Genomic DNA, 21,319 nt, shown 5'->3' on the forward strand with positions numbered 1-21,319 from the left:
TGGCTCTAATTTCTGAAAACTGGCGACAAAAAATGGCAGCTGGCGATTTTTCTGGCGACAGAATTTTGGAAGCCAGAGCAGCCCCTGTATATCAATTCTGATCTCCGATCTAAATTGATAAAAATCAAACATAGATATCCACATCAAACCAAAAGTTTCATTTTTTTTTCGGTCTATGAAGAGATAATCAACCACGTGGTGCTTACTAAATAAGCTGTGTAGCAGGTCATTTTCAAGTGTGTACCTTGGGTATTGAGGTTATTTCAAACACAGAAAAAATATAACAGTCACTCCTTATATAATTTTAGTATCAACTTTAACGAGTATAAATTATCCTCAAAAAGGTTGATGACGTCACAGTCACATTACAACATTTGGTCCATGAGATGGGGACAAAAATTTTAACCAGTCAGAAGGCTTGTTACTTCTGAAATTAAATTTTCAATGAGTAATATCAACATCTTGTGTTGGAATACATCACCTTAAGGATAATGTTCCCCAATTCCTTTAATATACAAACAAATGTGTTTTGTTTTGCTTTCACGAGATTTTCATATGAAATTTTATCATTATCAAATGGGCGCTTGTCGTTTACAATTAAAAATGATGATATGATTCCGATTACCATGCTTCCCGCTTTACAACAGAGGAAAAAAGTTACGATGTGGTATTAAACGGAATGAATAGGCAACCATAATATCACAGCAATTAGAAGTCGTTTTATAGACTGATTTCAGAATCTTACAGACTTAACAGTTAAATGCTATTTTCTTCGCAGTAAACATTGAATGTCCTTTATTTTTTTAAGTCCGTTCTTCAGATCTACAGAATGCTTACTTTTTTTTATGTAAATCATATACTAACTTTCATGTTACTCTAACGTTAGCTGAGATAGTAGAGTATAAGCAGATCCAAGACGGGATGGGAGTTTTCTTGGCTTATATAGAAAATCACTGGAAACGGCTTAAGCTTGCCCCTATAAGTCTAATCATTGCCCATCATTTCAGAAATTTTTAGCCAATTTAAACAGCACGTTATGACATGGTGGCTAAATAAAATGTATGACACAATATGAATCCATACTATATCAAAAGCGTGATAACTCTTGTTCAAAACTGAGAAACAATCCGTATTTCGGTATAGGTATCTACATGTATTTTTGAAATAAAAATATAATCATTTAATATGCTAAGTTCACCTTTGCGCGCGCGCGCATATTTGATCATGTGTGTTAAGACAGATACAATGCAACACAAGGCAAAAATACGACATTTATTTAACAAAAATATGTTCAATATCGACAAATCTTCGATAGAATCAATTGCTATTTCAACAATTGGAATATTTCATTGATAAAAAGCACGAAGAGTTAAATTACATTACTGAAGCTTCATAGGACAAAGGATCTTTCAAAGAGGAGTGTTGAAATATATTTTTGTCCTTTGTCAAAAATTTAAGTGAACTTATAATTACTAAACGACGCTTTCTAAAACCCTTAATGAGAAAGTCTTGAGATGAGAAAAAATAGAATCTCTATAAATAATGGCATATCCCCGGTAAAGTAAAAAGCAAAAATTGACATGCCAATGTTAACTTTTTTTTCGCTAAAGCATAACTCTTTTTTCATCTCTTTGAAATCAACCAATTGATTTCTTCATCCTGCCCCTTGAGCAATAAAACATATGCAGCATCGGCATGAAGAAAAAGCTTTTGACAAAAAAATCCACAAAACATGCATCGGCGGTTTTAAACAATGTACCAGGCTTCAATCAAAAAGCAGGCCTTTTGGTAAAACGTTTACTTTAATTCATCAAAATATTTCAATGACCGCTGTACCGATATAGTCACTCTAGGGTAGTCGACATGTATAGCCCACTTATGCTTAATATACACTTCCGCGAGAAAATAGTTTTTCTCTATCTTAGTCTTACCTTGTGGAAGTAATTGGCTCGCTGGCTTATTGACTTAACATGGAAGAAACTATTGTATTAAAAAAATCATCTATGGAAAGGCAAAGCACATGTATGCAGGTGTATTCCACTACATTGGATTTAAAGTTGGACTTGCATTTTCTTCATGCCAACTAAAACAGACCTTTTATCCTACGTCTAATCGTATAAAGGCTATACTAATGTGATGACTTATAATAATTCTAAATTCAATGTATACATGTTTTGGCTAAATAAGATATCGTAGATCGCCAGCGATCAACAAAATAGGAATGCGACAACCCATAGTAGGAATGAAATCATATATCTCAGTTGCTATATAAATACACAAAACGGAACGGCTTGGTCATGTTATGTATGAAATCAAAATCAACCGGAACTACTCGGTCATTTCCGCTACACTAACAAATAACCCTAGATGCAGATAGGAGAATTTCTCGCTGAAAAATTTGCCGGCATTGCCGGTACTCTTACGCAAATCAAAGTAGTTCTATCCACCATAGCGCTAAAAATTTGGTTGGACAGCACTAGAAATAAAGAACAACAGCTCCTCCAAGAATTTTGGCGCGAAGTGAGGAGCCAAGGAAAAAGTAATGGTAAAAAATTCAATCAGATTAACTATAAATTTAGAATCGGATCGGTCAAATTCCGAACAGTTCCATCCACCAAGTGCTCCGAGGTTTTACGTTTGTGTAACTAGAAAGGCTGAGGTGTTCGCACTGAAATCAAAATGTCTCAATTTTAATCCGAAATGACAAAATGTTTGATTGTATGAATAGAAAAAAAAAATAACTGGCCATGAAAATGAACAATTTCAATTTTTTTCTCCTGATGTGTCACAATCCTGTGTTGCAAATATTTTTCTGTGTTAATCATTTTACATTGTAGATGCAATTTGCAATATGCAAAAAAAAAAAATCACTCATGCCAACGAAGATGATGCGATATCCTCCGATTTTAGTTTGACTATTGGTCTATGCATTTCTTGTTTTCCTTTTTCCTTTTCTCTGTTCTTTCTCTTTAAACCAGGACTATATCTAAATTTCACTATCAAGTCTCTATCGCGTCTAAGATCCCGTATATTCTCAAAGTATTTATATTTTGGCTTGAATTCATCTTCTTCCGATTCTGTACGCGTGCATCCATAGATGTAACAGTCCGTAAGCGTATCGTCCATCATTAAAGAGGGAGTACAAACTGAAATAAGCAAAGGAAGCAAAATTATTTAGTTACGTTTATAAGTGTCATGAAAATGACTTATAAAGGAATTAAAATATCGTATTAGGGTATTGGTGGCCGCTTGTCTTTCTAACAGAGTGTAAGTTTTGATTTATCCGGTCACATTGATGATATAGCTGGCAGAACACACTCACCAAATCACTAAACAAATGTACACATGCATAGCTTTTATCAAATATCAAGGAAACTAAGAATTACACCATAACTGAAACTGCGTTCACATGGACGAACACGCGAAATCATCAGGTCAAGAAAATGGAGCTTAAGTTGTAAACGCAACAACCAAATATTATTAGTGACTAATTCATAATAAAACAGGATCCATGACTAAAAAGGTTGTGTAAATAACTCATTTAAGATATTTTATATCTGCCTATTCATGACATGAAAACACACATACGACGGCCTTTTTTGTAGGCAATGAAAAAATAAGCCGAATATAAAAATGACACAACACATTATTTACATACAAAGGGAGCTAACTTACAAATAAAACTTTTAAGAAAAACTCACATAATTTGTTTAGTAAGTATGTCAATGAATATATATAATTTTAGTTTTATTTTCGTTTGCTCTCGGATGCATAATGCTGATCTAATATATTTAGTTCATGAAAAAGTCAAAAATTATAAACTTAAACTGTACTTTGCTTTGTTGTGTTATACCTTTGTAAGACCACTTGGAATATTCTAAATAACTATCTGGTACAGTAGCAATAATAATTGGCACCGCAGAATATAAAATGATATCAGCAAAAGTTGCTTCTACCTGAAATGACAACGTTTGTAATATTACATTTACAATTGAATTTAAGGTAAATTAAAGTAAATTATGTTTTTATGTACGAAAGCTGAATACGTCATTGCAGTTTTAGATTGTCCCAATATACATAGATTTATTTGCATGAAACGTGCTGTATTTGCTTCCTGATACTTGCTTTATCGGCACATTGACAAATGTGTCATTTCTGTGCTTTCAATAAAACCTACTGAGAGAGCTTTTAACGTCGGTAGTGTCCCTAGGTTTATTATCCATCCTGATATATTTCTGAGACGTGCCGAATCAAAATATTGTTTCTTATTATAGTTTAACGAAGAACAAAATTAATTCATTACAATATACATCCAGTTAATTAATTTAGATACACACTTAAGAATTCACTTGATGCCAGTTGATGTATCGTTCCTTATATAAGTGGTAATTTCAGGAGACGTTAACATGTGCATCTGAACATTTGTTGTATCTTAATGAAAATGCGTCAATTTTCCCACTAAACATTTTCCTTAAAGAACGCCTATACTACGTGAATTCATGTAGTGTGGATTTTCATTTTTGTTAGATTTTAAGTATCCGTCTGTATTACAATCATGAAAATTCTGTAATATGTGATACACCCCAAAAAAGCTACTGTTATTTTTGTTATTAAGTTGCATTGTAGGTCTATACGATGAAATGTATAATCATTCATTCCAATCTGTCTGCTCTTAGAAGGTAATCCACCTTGAAAATCCAACAGTTTCTATTGAATATTTAGTGTCATTAACAGGATTATCTCCCCTTAATTTTGGATTCTACAGTGCATTTTATCAATATTTATCTCCTAAGAACACGCGTTCTATGAAAAGTCACATGTTAATTGCTGTTTACTATCAAAGATAAATTCTTAGCTTAAAATATTGAACATGTACTCACTGCTATACAGTATCTAACATCTAATACTTTACACATGTGTAGTCTAGAGGGACAGAGTGGAGGAACACGAAGGGGATATTCCTTCCACTGCCGATGTTGACCTGGTCTTAAACCATCACACACTTTATACTCTTTCAATAAGAGTATTTTCGTTTGTACCCCACCGTAAGTTACAATCTAAGAAAGTAATAGAATAAAGAAAACATCATAGCCAATAATTTACTATATTACAACTCGATAAAAGTACACCTGTACATATATCTTCCGAGTTCAATAAACAGAAGGGTTTTATGATTTAGAGAATAACGTTTTAATAAACAGATTTTATGTTATCCTAAAAGGTATACCACACATATAAATCATCGCTTATATCGGATTAATTGTACTTGTACTTGATCAAATAACGGTTTTTTAGACAAACAGCGTACAAGATACAGAGGCCTAAGAAGGTACCAAAGTAACGTTCGGTGTTTCGTTTTTAGATTTTAGATTTCATGTTGCAAATAGATGGCCCTTTCATTATCACAGTATTATATAATACAATAAATGGAATCTATCGTCATTAGAATAAAGATCCCCCATTATTCACAAGGAGCGAGGAAAAGCATGCAATAAATTACATTTACCTGTTTTAATTGAAGACTAACAGCACCAGATTTTCTAATGGACATGTTATTAACGAGTATTTCGGCTCGGAGAATTTCACCCGGAACATAGGCACGTTTCGGTAAGGATAGAGAACATGACACTCTTCCTGGACGACAACATAGTGTGCTTACTGACCTCTCAGCATGATCCTCTAATAATGGTGTCTGGAATGAAATGACAAAGAACTTGCATACAGTATTTCGTGATTCTGAAGCCAAATCTACTATATGTGATCCAGAACCTTATTAGGAAAGTACAAAATCAAAAAATCGAAAAAAATCATTTGTTACTTATTTCCTTTGCTTAAGACCAACACAAGAAATATAGCACAAATAATGCAAATAAAAGAAAGCTTAAATGTACTACAAACATGACGAAATAAATATAGCAAAGCCATTAAAGATTATTTATTCTTTACTCGCGAAACCACGAATAGGAGTTGTAGGAATACATCTTATTTCAAAGTAAAGATCACAATAAAGGGGGGTGGGGGGTGGAGGGGGGGGGGTCATTTCAAGATAAGGTGAACGTACCGAATTAGCTGCCGAGTCACCCGGATCACGCTTTGGATCATACTCTCTAAGTACATTGATGATTCTTTGTGAGCTAATACATTCCCCATTATAACGTATTATAATGCCTTGTACACTGTAACGTATATGAGCGTCCGGACCTTCAAATGAACAGGGAACACATTCCGGAACTTTATACTGAAATGGAAACATGTGGCGACCTCTCTGTAACACTTCCCTCCCTTCCCATCGATTGTTATGGTTGACTGTAAAATATATATATAAAATTGGATATTATATTTTAGAAGCTATATATTCTATTTTTTCTAAAGCACCAATTGCATCTCTTTCCCACATATAGACGTGTACTTTTTTGAAACAAACGTACGAGTCAATCAGATTCTGGCACATTTTAAAAACTATGTACTGTGAGCACAATGCCTTACTTTTGTAGATACATTGGTATTTGATTCTAGTACATGCGTATCAATTGCAGAAATAATCATAATAAAGAATTGTCTCAATGTCCTCTGTTATTTGTGTTGTAGGATAGAAGAGAATGAGTTCCATTGCATATTTTCACTTCAGAGTAATGTTGTATATATTTTACCATAAAGAGTGGAGAAATAATATGAATCGAGAATGGGCTTAAAGACAATCGGTTTTTTATTGAAAACAAGTTTAATCAAACATACAAGAATCTATCTGTCTTATCTCCCTTTAAGTATCGTTTGTAAACTTTTGTTTTAACATCAATAACTGTCATTTCATATATATACATGCATTTGTTTCCCTTGTTGTCCACTACCCTCCTCCAATATATTAAAGCACGCCCTTTTACACACACAAGTTCAAGGTCAATAAAGTACTAAATATTGTAAAAAATCTTAGATGACTTTAAGTTAAACTGTACTATTAACAAGCAGATATTTATTGTCATAATCTGAAAGGAGAAGAGACGTTAAAGGCTCTCATTGGCCTAAAATGCATTGGAAATTAATCATCGGGTGTTAAAAGTCTTAATTGAAGATTAGGAGACAGGAATCAAAAACAACATGAAAACACACAGACGTCCAAAAATATATGCATTCAAAGGAAAAAAAGAATTGCTTGAAGTTTACCAAAATTCAGATATTATGTTCATTTTGTACTTTTTTGTCACTTTCCTGTCCACACAGAAGAAACAACTTCATTATTAGTGAATATATTCCTTTATTATATAGTTTTTTTCATATGAAGATCGATGTTTCTTGGGTTAAGACATGGTTTTCTGGATATAAATGTGTAAATAATAATAAAACCAACGAAAATTATAGGACGCTTACCCTACCGGTGCACTTGTCAATGCTCCTAGTTTTTAGTGGAGTCCGAGTTGCTCGTTTGCTTTTGTTAATTTGTATGTATAATTTTAGTTACTTTATGTACTTTGTTGTGTATGTCTGTTTTCCATGCCTGGTCTTGGTCCCTTGATTACATTCTTTTGATTACCGCTATAACCTTGGTTACTCTTTTACTAATATTTATATATTTTAATAAGTTTCGTACAATTTTTATGTTATTACAACCAAGTTAATATTTTGGGCCTACATTCAAAGCATAATATCCCTACACCTTTATAGCACGGATGCTTAGTACAATTTATAATCAAATGTTAGCATTTAAAACACAATTAATTCACGACTGATGTTGATCAATGTAATTACATTGTACATACCTTTACCCCATAAACAAAACCTATCATCGAAGTAAATTTCTTCCTTTTCGTGCTCTATGTCTGTCCGATGAGGTCCATTTTGTACGGTTTCTCTCCATTTAGCTCTAGCTGCACCCCGAAACCGAACTTCAACACCTACAAAAAATTGTAACCTTCAGTGAAGGTGATAATACAACCAAATATAGATGTGGGGGAAACTCAAATGAGTCTACCATCCAACAAGAAGAATCTGGCTGAAAATACGGGTATTTCTACATGCACCTGATTTTAGCTCTATGTTCTTAAGGTTCCAGTCTATGTATCAATACAAACGGTACGGACTTTAGAAATTCATGGGCAAAACAATTCGAGAAACACACCATGCAAACAACAGATCGCATAAGGTTGCACAATACAGAAAGAATTCAGGTGCACTGTTTCGTACATAAAAACTGACCCAGTCTTATTTTGCAAAACTTAAAAATAAAAGGTGGTAGAAATATTGATTGTGGATATTAGAGCATTCGTACATAAACAAATGGAATTCTTGTGAAGGTAAAGAGGTGTAAAATGCATGCTTTAAGCTATCTGAAAAGATTCAGGTTATCACAGGATAGGGTTTTCTTCCCTGCACCAACTGGCTGTTATATTTTTATTATATTACAATGGCTACAGATTTTCATGACAAAATAGAAAAGAATATCTATATTTTTCATGGATCTCCATAATGTAAGGTTTTGAAAAAATACATACTTTTTACAGGAAAAACAAATGTTAGATTTGCTTGTTTAAGTGTCTCAATGTAGCTTTATTTCCACAAATTGTCATAAAGTTATCTGCAGTGATCTATATAGTGGAACCTAACAAACTAACTGAAAACGAAAAGAAAAAAAAAAACGCTGAAACTCAGGTTTGCATGTACGACAATCAGTTTCTGATTCTTGAAAAAACAGACGCCATACTGCTTGTTGCATGTTAAGTATTGTAAATAAGGCAGTACATTAATTTTGTGCCCAAACATTTTTCAATGAACATAGTCAATCTAATATAAACTATCAGGAAAGGCTAGATATACCTAAAACTGCTTTTGACAACTTTTCAATTGATCATTCGTTAAAATTGTGTTACCTTAACAGCAATAACTTGAACTGTTATTCAGTATACATGCCAGTATTGTTATATCAGTCATAAGATATTACTGTTAATGCCATTGTAGGTTAGTGTTGAAATGAGTTTCGTGTTTTATATTAATCATATATGGCACTCAACATCAATCAACTTATTTGATGAAATATCGACTAATGTGGTATGATCTGTTTGATCACGTTATATAAAGTGGATCAAGATGCAATTATCAGAGGAACACGACGAGGCATACAGTGAGCTGCTTGGATCATATCTATTCCGCGTGTTGCTCAGCCAGCTAATGGGGTAGGGCCAGCATTGCCCTGTTTTAAATGAAGATATCATAACTATGGATTAATTACTTTTAAAGAATGTCATTAAAGGCTGCAAACCATCAATTTGACCTTTTGATTTATCGTACAATGTATTTTAATTCTGCCTATAAAATAATTGATATGATTTATTTTTCTTCCTTATTTATGTATTAGAGGATTGTTGTATTAATTTGTATGAACAGGTGTGTTTTCTACTGTCGATCACCAATGGAGGGGGAGGGGTGATATCGGATATGAGTGCTGTTTATGATGAATTTAATACCGTAGGCTTTCAATGTATAATACAAAATGCTGTAATTAAGATAAACCAAGCTTAATTACAGCATTTTGTATTGTGAACTTTTAATGCTTAGATCAAGCTAAACCAAACCGTTTTTTTTAACAATAGTTAATTCTTATCTTTAAAAGGTTGTTTTATATAACCTTCTTAGGCACTGCTTGTGCTTAATAAGCAATGACGTTTTGTGTAGACTTGCTAGAAGGGCGGTCAGAAAGTTATCTACAAAATAAACGCGAACTGGAACCAATGAAAGTGACCCGCAGTGTTGAAATATGACATTCAATGATTGATTTTGCAGAGAGCAAAGCTATGACAGGAAGAACAAGACCCATAAAACCATATGTAATTATTGTGTAAGTTTGGTACCATGGTTTTATGGGCTTTGAATAGGCATTGTCTGTATTATTACAATGTATCAAATTGCCTTTTTTCCTTAGGGAATAAATGTTAGTATTGATTAGGGATATTTCTACAATTAAACTATAAATAGTGTCTCCTTTGAAGCTTATTTCATGGCTATTAAGGAATTCTAAATGACATGTGTTTTGTACTTTTTATTGCCATTTCTGACCCCATCATTGCCAATAGTATTAACCTATAGGCGTATCACACATTATTCATCTACATGTATTCGTTGCATTAATTTGTTGCCAACAATAACGCTTATGCAGTTATGCAAATTTGTTTTCCTCTATTCCTTCATTCCTAGTGTACATGTATTGTACAATGTATGCCTTCAAAACCTGACATAGCAGACGTTTTTTCCATATAATGTCGGCCTTTCTTAAGTCATCAAGTCGTGCAGCTGTAGTTTTTTATGCCTTCATTCATTATTAGTCTAGAGTATATGCCTTAACGGTTTGTTTAAAATGTATCTGCAATGTACATGTAGGAACAATATTCGCTTTTTGTTATTCAGACTGTTTACTTTTAAAAATATAAACGTACATGTAATGATCAGTTTGTTTTAGTTTGCTACTGGTGGGTTCAATTAGACCAGTTCTAGACTGAGATGTGATGGTTTGGGCTATTCAAAGAGTCCTTGTACTGTGCAGAATTAGATCCTGTTCGTATTTTTTATCATTTTATTCTCAGTTTATTTATTGTGAAGTTTTGATGCTTAGATCGTGCTCCAGATTACATTCTGCAGTAAACTGAATATTAGCTTTATTGAGAATTGTATTCCCAATTTTAACTTAATCGTGTATCTTCTCGATATGACGATACTGAAAGGCTCATTTGTCCTTGTTGCCTATAAGCTCAGACGAAGTGACCAATCGCATTACTTGATGTTAATGTATTAACATTACCTTTCGATTTTATTTCATGAACGCCTGTAAATTCAGAAGTTAAATGCGTTCGTGGGATAGACATACAATGTCATTTTTACATACTGTAAAAATATACATAAACGCGCAGCAATTAAATTGAAAGACTATTAGACAAAAAAAAAAAACAAAAACAAAACAAAAACAAAAACAAACAAACAAAAACAAAAACAACAAAACAAAACAAAACAAAACAAAACAACAACAACAAAAAAGTGAGATTATAATGTTTGATAATTATTACATCGATAATAATCATGGATCCTGAAACTACATTGAATAGACCCCTTTGTGGTAAGTTTATGAACATGCTCAATGTACACTTTAGCGATGTAGTGTACTGGCTTGGTTAAGACAAAAGGATTTTCCTCGAGGAAGTGTATATTGAGCATGCTCCATGCATGCTCATCGACTATCCCACAGTTCACACAAAACGGTCTAAAGTGCACATAAGTTTACAGGAAGCGATATGTATATCTATTCAACTCACTTAAGAAATCATGAAATAATAATTTACCTTTAAAAGTCAGGTTGTATTATATCATAAAAAAAGAAACAGAAACTGTAAGGCCCTACAAAGTTTTTTTTTTGGTATTTAGGACAGTTTTCACGAAAACCCAATGAGATAGAGAGACATGTTTTTTTTTTTACTTCACGGGAAAGAGATTAAAGTAATATATACATGTACATTGAGGGTCATCTTTGAAAAAATATATATATTTAAAAATGTGTATAATCCTTAGGCTGATGTCCTGACATTGGTACACTAACGCAGTATAAGGTATCATTTTCATATTGCATATAACTGAGCGAATGTATGCTAAAATGTGAAGGGTATAAAAATATAGTGTATTTTCTTTTTGCCTCTCTATAAACTAATATTTTGTCAAAAGATATGAACATGACTTAACAGAGCAAACATAACACTATAAGATGACAGACTTTCTGTTAAGAAAGTTTAACATTATAAAATAAAAATGTTCCACTGAAAAGGTTGGTTTGATGATCACGAGTGCAAAACGAAAGTGAAAGTAGAGAAAATGGATATTTATAGTTCTTCGTGGACTCACCATACTTACTTTGCGGGATTTTTTTTTTTGCACATGTTCTTAAAAATGCTACATAAGTGAATGTTTTATTGAATCGATTTACATATTAAAAAAAAAACAATCTGCACTTTACTTTAGAAATCACTAGGAATAGTAATATGATACAGAGATCTATTTTTAGGATATCAGTTATTATCTTGATTATTTATGATAAGCATGTATATATATTAAAGTAACCTGAAGCAATTAATACTCCTACATGAAGGATAGTTTTCGAGTAACAACACATTTTATGGATGTGGTTAGGATTTGAAAATTGTCATTTTCCATACATCGTCTCTTATATATGGAAAAATGATTTTTTTATTTATTGTTTTTCTTCAAATAAATAGATAAAATGAGTTTCCCTATTTATACTGTATGATTGATTTAAACAAAGAAATGTCACAGAAGTCATTAGGAAATTGTTTAAGTGGACTATTTCAGTGGTTCAAATGGACATATCCTGATTCGGCAATAAATAATACTTTAATATATGGAACTCATGGCATCGCTTAGTTTGACTAATGCAGCAGCTTTTTACTAAAAATAATCTTTTACGGCAAAGATTGCGGTATTAGTTATTATGCCCGGAATATCTAGGTACCAATATAAAACACTCAGCTTCAGTTAAAGTGTCCCAATAGGACCGGAAAAACGGCCTGAACGAAATTTTGAACATGCCCAGTGTATTTTGGTGGTGAATTACGTTACTTCTGGACACCCATGTTGAATAATGATAGTTTCATCATACAATTATTCAAAACTGCGCTTCAAATGATATCATTCGATAGATAAACAATAAATTCACAACATGAAACAAATATTTTGTTCAGAAATTGTTATCTTTTTAAGATACTCTATATTTTATAACATCTAGTCAAAAAATGATAAAACAAAATGAAATTGAAAACAAGTTTCCTTTATTATTCTTTTGAAACATAATTAGCAAAGGATGAAGGCCAATTTAGCAACCTATTTCCATTCATACATCTTTTAGGTGATACATAGAAAGCAATTGTGCATTGAAATCCATTTGGAATGTTTATAATTAGCTTAACGGGAATAACGGACTTTGTAACGTAATTCACTTATAACAGTGTCATATATAAGCCATGTCTTTCTCATGCTTTAATTGGAACACATAACAGAATTGGAAGTTTAAACACGAAAAACAACTAATTGCAATATTTTTGCTAGTAATATTTAAAAAAACATACATGTATCTGTTAAATTTGTCATTTTTATATACGCCACATAACATAAGATGTTTGATCAACGAGTAATCTTCTAGCAGGTTATAATTATAATGTCAAAATTAAAATGTAATGTAATTCACAGCAACAACTTTTCGCTGATATTGTAACGTCACTTGAAAGAGTAATCAAGCTAGGGAACCAAGATTCTAGCGGAAATCAAAAGAATGTAATCCAGGGACGAAGACCAGACACAGAAAACAGACAAACACAACAAAGAACATAAAGTCACTAAGATAATACATACAAAGTAACAGAAGTAAATGAGCAACTCGGATTCCACTAAAAACTGGGAGCAGTACTAGGTGTATCGGTTGGGTAAGTGTCCTCTGCTGTTCTAGAAACAACCGCCGAGCTGCTCATAAAATGTCAATTCCATGGTAGACGAAAAAGGAAGGGAAAACTATGATACGTTGAACAAATCGGTTTTCATGGTACAGATGAATGGAAAGTTGACAATTCTGATTGAAAAGTCATCAGTGTGTCGTAAAGTTTGGTCGATAGCTTTCATTTACCATCGATCTCTACGTGTAGGTCAAGATATGAAAAAATAGGATTGTTTGAAAATAATACGTCACCTACATAGCTGAGAAATTGAAATTATTATGCTTAAAGGTGCATTATCAAATATTTTATTGTAGTGATGCTTGATTTCAATATATATTTCTTGTTTTCAAGTGATCTAAATAAACAAAAACAAAAATGATTTATATATATCAGTTCACGAAGAAGCTTACATATCGTTTTTGTGCTTACTTAAATTCTTGCAATGATTAAATCATTTTTGAATGGCTTTTGCTTTTTTGAAAAGTATTTCTATCTTTGTTTAGCATTCACTTAATGTTTCTCACGAAAAGTTGTCATGTAAAACCATTTTCTGTAATCAAAATACACAGTTTATGAACAGGTGAATTACGTTACACCGTAATATATACCAATGCTTGATTTATATATCATACATAGCAATATCTTATTGTCATACATCTTACCAATACATCTATTCTCCGTTTCTAAGTTAAATTAAACTGAAAATTAATAATATCTAAATAATTGTACTTAACAGAAATTAAAACACGTACGACTAGAGGGAATGTTTACATCGGGTACGCCTTTACCATTGTTTCCGCCTCACAACTTCCTTTCTAAAGATGCCCGTATGATAGGCGATGTCACTGATAATGATTTATAGTTAATTTGTTCAGAGAACAGTGTTTTTCATCCGTTTAAAAGAAATTACCGTGACGTAATTCACTGTAACGTAATTCATGGACTTGTACTTTACCAAGGATGTGAAAAAATATGTAACACCTAAAAATCTGTTTAAGAGTCATTTATGATTGACATTGGTGTGTGTATAATTAAGAATATGGAAAGTTTGCTACTACCGTTAACAGATGCAAGAGACACTGTAACGTAATTCACAATTAAATGCACATTTGGAAAAAAGATAAATATCATGCATTTTTTCAATAAAAACATTATCCTTTACGTGTGAATAATTCATTTTCTTATTGTTTATTATTTTATGGTATTTTTCCTTACATAGACATACCATATGTATCAGTTACATTTTCATTACAGCTTCAGGAAAATTGTAACGTAATTCACTCTGTTTCATGGGACACATGTATTTTGTGGAAAAAAAAATTTAATTCGTTTTCGATGTGAAAATAACTGTTAAAATTGTGTTTTCTAGCTATTTATTCCTCTAGTAAACTTATTGGGCGTTCTTCATTTGGAGTATTTTATATTTTTCTATGTATTTTTTTTGGGAAACCCTAAATTTTATCGATTAAGTCTTAGATATTTATCGTTTTTTGTTCAGTGAACCTGATCAATGCCCCGTAAACTATGTTTTTACAATCTGGCATCACCCTGATAAAAAATTGAACCCAAAACTATATCAGGAAAAAAGCTTTTTGTCTTTAATAATAGCTTGTGACTACGAAAATTGGCTTTGGCGCATTTTAACTGAATTTGAGTGAAAAAAAATTAATAGAAAAACGCATGTTTGTAGCAGGGCAGTAATATTCTGAATTATCAGTATAAAAATGAACACTGTAGTAGAAAAACAAAAACTTTAATTATTTTATTGAAATGTTAATTAGTAAATAGGTACCGGTGTCACATTGCATATAAATGAGCGATGTATATTAAAACATGGAGGATATAAAAGTATAGTGCATTTTCTTTTTGCCTCTCTACATAGTAATGTTTTTGTCAAAAGATATGAACATGACTTATAAAGTAGAGCAAACATAACACTTTAAGATGACATACTTTTTATTAAGAAATTATAACATTATAACTCAAAAATGTTCCATTAAAATGATTTGGTGAGTGAAAGCGAAAGTGAGAGTAGAGACAATTGCTATGTAGTTCAAGACTACTTTTCTGTCCGATCTTAGTGGACTCATCCTACTTTTGTGTGGGAAATTAATGTTTCACTTGTCCTTAGAAATGCTACATGTGATACTTAAACCTATAAAGACATGTACAATTAATTCCCGGTTTTAGTTTTCTTTGTTAAATTAAGTTATGTCCCGTTGATAAGTTTAACTTAAAACCGAACAAAAAGTATATTAAATGTCACATATAGAACGTTTAAAGAACTGGTGTATTAATAAACAAGAACTATATTAAAAAATAAAGATAGCCGACGCAGTAAAATACGTTCTTTTTACTTATAATTTTCTACATTTTTTATAAAGTCAACAAAGCGGTTTGGGAACATTATGGAAAAATATGGGAAAAAAAACAACTTTGAAAACTTATTTTTTTCATAATGTGATTATGAAGAATAAAATATACTATTTAAGGTTTGGTTTTTACTCAAAGCTCAATCATAATTGTTTTCATAATAAAGAGACAATAAAGTAGAGACGCATTTCTCTTACTCCATTTCGCCTATACATAATAAATGTACTTTTTACATTGTTCATAAGTGTTTTGCTTTAGTTATTATAAGATATTGCGATACAAAAGGCACACTCGAAAGCGACAACAGACCGCATGAGAAACAAGAAATTGACATTACAAGGCCTAATAAATCTTACATAGATTTCCGGATAGAAACAGGCGTCTCGGCTCATCGACAACTCGGTCCACGGAATACTTATGTACATTGGAAACGAACCTTCAGATTTTAAAAGTTGTACAATGCACTTTTTGTACAAACTTCAGCTATCGCATGAATCATTCAATAATGCACCCAAAGATAACGATTACACTTCACTAAGCTGCGACTAAATCTCTATCTCTAAGAGAATTGTGTGCCACGAACAGAACATTTTTTTTTATCATTTTTGATGCTAGTAAGTCTTATGGTACTTATTCATATTCTAACATTTATTTTTTATTTTGTAGAAGAAATTAAATCCATACAGTTAAGTTGTTAGGTTATTATTGAATTTCAATTAAATCAAAGAAAGTTTCGATGCGTGTTTCGAGTAAATTCCTTAGAACTTTGTAAAAATGAAATGCAACAGGCATTATTGATTTATTGCAAAATAACGCAATTAAATAGGAGGACGGCAATGGTTCCATTAAACGTCGGGGTTTATTGAAGACGAGCGACTTAAAATAGCAAGATTCCTTTGAGGCAAATATATAATGTCACTATTCTCACTGATTTGAACGCACTTCCCTATTTCCTTCAAATCTGTGTCAGCAGTAGTCCTAAGTTGGCTTGACTGAAGCCGATTGATGCAAATGCATAGTTTTATTAGTGGCGATACGTTACTTACTATCTTACTTGTATCGGCTAAAGCTAACTTGCTATAAAGACAATATGCTGCTGTTATAAACCCAATACATTCTGATTATTAATTAGTCTAACGACCGACGTTCATTGTAATAAGTATTTAGCTGAATCACAACATAATGAAGGAAATTTTTCATTAAGGGGAGATATACCGTTGACTATAAGGGTTACATTATTATCATCTGAGACTGTTAAAATGTTTTAAGTCCGTCAAATTAGCTGATAAAGACAAATTTCTACCACATCAATAAAACTGACCTTACATATCAAAGTATAATGAATATGTCAACAAGTTTTCGATCTCAGAAACATTCTAGAACAAATAGTGCTTATGGTATGTTGCATAAGAATGTGCTTTTAAAAAAGATATTAAACGAACCAAAAATAATAACAAACGAAAAACAAAACGAAAAACCAAATTAAAAAAAACAAAGAAAAGACAAACAAACGCTAATGTATATGGCCTATATATAGTCTTGTAACGATCCCCTGTGCCTGAATTGGAAACTGGGTAATGTTCGAACATTTCTAACATTTCATGTAAATTTCCCGGGCTCATACAATCAAGAAACACACGTGTATGATAATTAAGAGGTGCATTTTATCTCGTATGATCTAGAACTATGACGCTATGGCGGTAAACACGAAACAGATCTGCAGCATAACGTGGAGTATTACATGTAATATATAATTATGCAAATCATATGCGAATATAAAGTACTGAAATTACGAGTGCAAGAAGTCGCTAACAATATTAGCAACTTAAAAAGCTTTATACTAATAGTGTTTTTGTTGTCATTGAAGAAAGTAGAAAGTACAAACTTTTAGAAGTATCTCCAGAAACATGAATGCTAGAAATGAAGCACGGCTAAATAAAGCACAGTAAAAAAAGGAAAAAAAGAAAAAGAAAGAATGTTATAATCGAGTTTCATTTCATCATTGTTCAATGTTTGAGCATATACCATAGACCAAGTGCATCGTTGTCCTCTCTATCTTTGGATGTCATTTTCACAATTATGTGCACAAAACTCGAAAGAAAATTGTTTTCTTTGTATATGGACATATGTGCAGCTCTTTCAAATAAATGTACCAGTAATAGTCTAGATATTCAAATACAGCATTTACCATGCTTGTTTTAGTGCTCTTCTAGTGGCTACAATTCAATCACATACAAATGTAGGTTATTGCGACTTATTATTTTTTTTTTGAATTGGTATTTGTTGATATGTAAATAATGGGAAAACAAATATTAATAAAAAATGAATTAATAAAATGACCATGCATGTAAAAAAATAAAATGAAAAAGAACTATAAGAAATTGTCACAATTAGATATTCATCTCTGAAGATATCAGAATGTTTTTTGCTAACAACCGTGATGTTAATATTTTCTCAGTATATTCTGCAAATCTGGCCAGCAGCAAGATCCAAGGGAGGGGGTGACGGGAGGAAACCCCTGCTTTTTTATATTTTTTTTTCAAAATTTGGGCACAAAATGAGCAAATGTTAATCTGTATCCCCAACTTTCATTATGATCTGAACTGGAAATCCTTTTATAAATATTTGTACTAAAGTTTCATTGTATAAATACAAATTAATTCCTTACAATAGCTATTTTATGGGCCGATACCTATATACCATTTTGTGCGAGTCATTTTTGAAAAAAGCTTGTGTATCTTTCATTTTGGATATGGTTACAGTGTTCATGGACTTTTCACAGTATAGGTCTCTTACTAATAGGGCGCGCAGTTTTGAATTCGCGATCTTTCCCTAAATTGCATTATACTGTCCCTCGACGAAAATATTTAAATTATTTTTTTGCGTTACGGGTCTTACCGCGAAAATATCAAAAGTAAAACAGCCGCTAAAATTTCCCGGTTTACAGTATATATATATAAATTTAATATGTACTATATTCAAATTCAAATTTTAAACAAAACTCTTTAGTCGATGCATTACATATTGCACGCGTCTGTCTTATTCGCATATTGATACTTATGCAGATATTTACTACATTACTGTCTGTAAATATAAGGTTAGAATAATAACGATGTATTTATTTTCCCCCGTGATTTTATCGTCTACCATCAAACTATGAGCGGTTCATTTCCAATTATGTACACATTTACCCCAGAAAATCAATTGTGAAGACACGATTTGTTAATAAATGCCATTGAGCGTTTAAATATTCAGTGACTTGGAAACCGCGTGAGCGGCAATTTTTTTTCTCGTAGTGTTGACCCATCGTCCGCCCCACCCTTAATTATGACTTACCAGCAATAATCACAGGAAGGCCTATTTGTAGCACCAGCGCTCCTTTGACCCGTTGACCCGAGTAGTAGACGAGGTTTTCACTTTCCAATTGCAGTTCAATAGATGTTACTGCCATTTCATTATTTTGACAATTTTCGTTTGTATTCTCAGTCGTATTCCGGGTATTGAAATTTCAGCCATTACGGTTATGTCGCCATGGTTACAAGAAATGACGATAATATACAGATTTGATGTGAATTAATTTACTCCGTAAATGAGACACATATATTTTTTCTGTTAGTGAGTATTGGTAAAGCTAAATGAGATGGCAGAATCGATCGATAAGCGACGAGAAATAAAATTGACAAGTAAACCTCCATAGCTAACATGCTCCAAGTTCGATATTAGGGTTAATGAATGTCGATGAAATTATGGTAAAAAATCCTTTATCTTTTCATAACGTTATTTGTTATCATTATTGATTTTTCGTGGTTATTATTATAATTACCAATGGCTGGACATGTTTGTGTACAATTATATAAATACTAAGTTTTCTGTGTATTTATTGCTGTGATTTTTAAATATTGGAATTCCATTGGATTTGTCAATGTTGTTATTAATTACGGACCTTACTTTCAAACAATCGATGTTTCATTGTTGGGAATATCATGTTTTAATTATAATTATTATGTATACACTTATGTATGTACTAGTTACACGTACGTCATACTGAAAACCATACAATGACGTTATTTGTTGGCAATTTCTTTAGAAATGCGACAGTGATACAATTGTAAATAGTTCCTGACAATTTTTTTAGAACTGATATATACAGGTGTATATGTACCGGTTACATCATACTGACGTCGACGTTATTGTTTGTCAGCTATCATTCCAGAGTCTCTCAAGAAAATCGGTAGTGATACATTTGTATGAAAGTTCTTGAGTACATTATGAACGTTAATGAAGAAATCATACAGTTGTTTGTTATCTGACCAAATCTTCACAGTAGTCACAAAGTTGTAAAAGTACCCCCCCTCCCCCCCAAAAAAAAAAAAAAAATAAATAAATAAATAAATAAAAAAGTAATTATTAATTAAGGTTATATTCCTTCAATGGAAACTCGCAGAAATATACAAATAAACATAAACATTCAGATTTTTTTGATTTTTTTACATTTTATCGCATTTATCACTTTTTTCGAATCTTGGTATTCCGAACACCTGTATAAACCGAACCAATTTGCAAGGTAAATAACGGGTTCGGTAAGTCAGGTCTCACTGTAATTAAAAATCCGTTAAGCCATGGACTTTTCAAAGAAAAAAAAAGCTCTTAGGTTAGAAATAAGGACAATGACAGGGATTTCTTACAAAAATGTGAACGTTTTCGTGCCTCTTTTTATTTGAAATGTTTTTGTGTTTGATATATGCTGAAACAAAAACAAAAATCTTCTTACACTTTCTAGGAAAATTATAAATCAAAGACAAATAGAAGCCTTCTTGACGACGTCAGTACCTGGCTATTTCATTTTTTTTCTTCTGATTATTTCTATTTGATGAATGTATTCAATTTCTGATTAGTTTATACGCTATAACCTAATTTGGGTGCGTTTACGCTGAATAATCCGTGATGCGGATTATGTTTCTGCGTAAACGAACCCAAATTAGGTTATAGCGTATAAACTAATCAGAAATTGAATACATTCTTTATATTTTAATTAAAAATAAAAAAAAGATATATCCATCACTTTTATTAACACTGAGTAAACAGCAGCTTTAATTTTCCCGCCTTGTAGTAATTCTAGTAAACAAATTGGCCGCCATTTTAAAATCAGCGGCAAAACGCTGTCATTCCATCACTGGGAAATGTTCAGTTATTTTCCAAAATTGAAGACACATTTATTAAAGCAGGAATTTGACATAAACCCGGCGGACATAAAGTTAGTTAATAATTTATTGTCACAAAAACATTTCAACGTTACAATGTGACTGAAAATGTTGTTTCGGATGTTGACAAACAAAAAGTAGTTCTGTGAAAGGTGGGCGTGGCCTAAATAACAAGTTAGTTTATACAATTGAAACAATGTTGATTTTTATCAACAAACCAGTCAAATGGCAGAATTCTCATCAAATTAAAATATTTTCATATTATTCGTTTAA

At 32.1% G+C, this 21,319-nt stretch overlaps 1 protein-coding gene across 1 annotated transcript; it reads right to left on the reverse strand.

Moving 5' to 3' along the window:
- Nucleotides 1-1,337: 1,337 nt before the first annotated feature.
- LOC148621531 (arrestin domain-containing protein 17-like) lies at nucleotides 1,338-19,594 on the reverse strand. The gene is made up of 7 exons (XM_088576025.1): nucleotides 19,182-19,594; nucleotides 7,755-7,889; nucleotides 6,062-6,306; nucleotides 5,507-5,692; nucleotides 4,881-5,057; nucleotides 3,854-3,956; nucleotides 1,338-3,146 (listed from the first exon to the last, which is right to left on the reverse strand). Exons 1-7 carry the CDS (start codon nucleotides 19,294-19,296, stop codon nucleotides 2,872-2,874), a joined length of 1,236 nt encoding a protein of 411 aa, XP_088432151.1. The 5' UTR covers nucleotides 19,297-19,594; the 3' UTR covers nucleotides 1,338-2,871.
- Between the last annotated feature and the right edge of the window lie 1,725 nt (nucleotides 19,595-21,319).

This window comes from Perna viridis, chromosome 3, assembly GCF_037379345.1.
Source record: "Perna viridis isolate PV_CMFRI_1.1 ecotype Kerala chromosome 3, ASM3737934v1, whole genome shotgun sequence".
NCBI lineage: Eukaryota > Metazoa > Mollusca > Bivalvia > Mytilida > Mytilidae > Perna > Perna viridis.

What these genes read in the sequence shown, in the direction of transcription:
- LOC148621531 (XM_088576025.1), bottom strand. Translation starts at nt 19,296, where the DNA reads ATGGCAGTAACATCTATTGAACTGCAATTGGAAAGTGAAAACCTCGTC. An exon ending in GTGACTCGGCAGCTAATTCG is followed by an intron (nt 5,693 to 6,061) that starts GTACGTTCACCT and finishes ATTTCATTCCAG; the next exon opens with ACACCATTATTAGAGGATCA. An exon ending in ATGTTAGATACTGTATAGCA is followed by an intron (nt 3,957 to 4,880) that starts GTGAGTACATGT and finishes TTGTCATTTCAG; the next exon opens with GTAGAAGCAACTTTTGCTGA.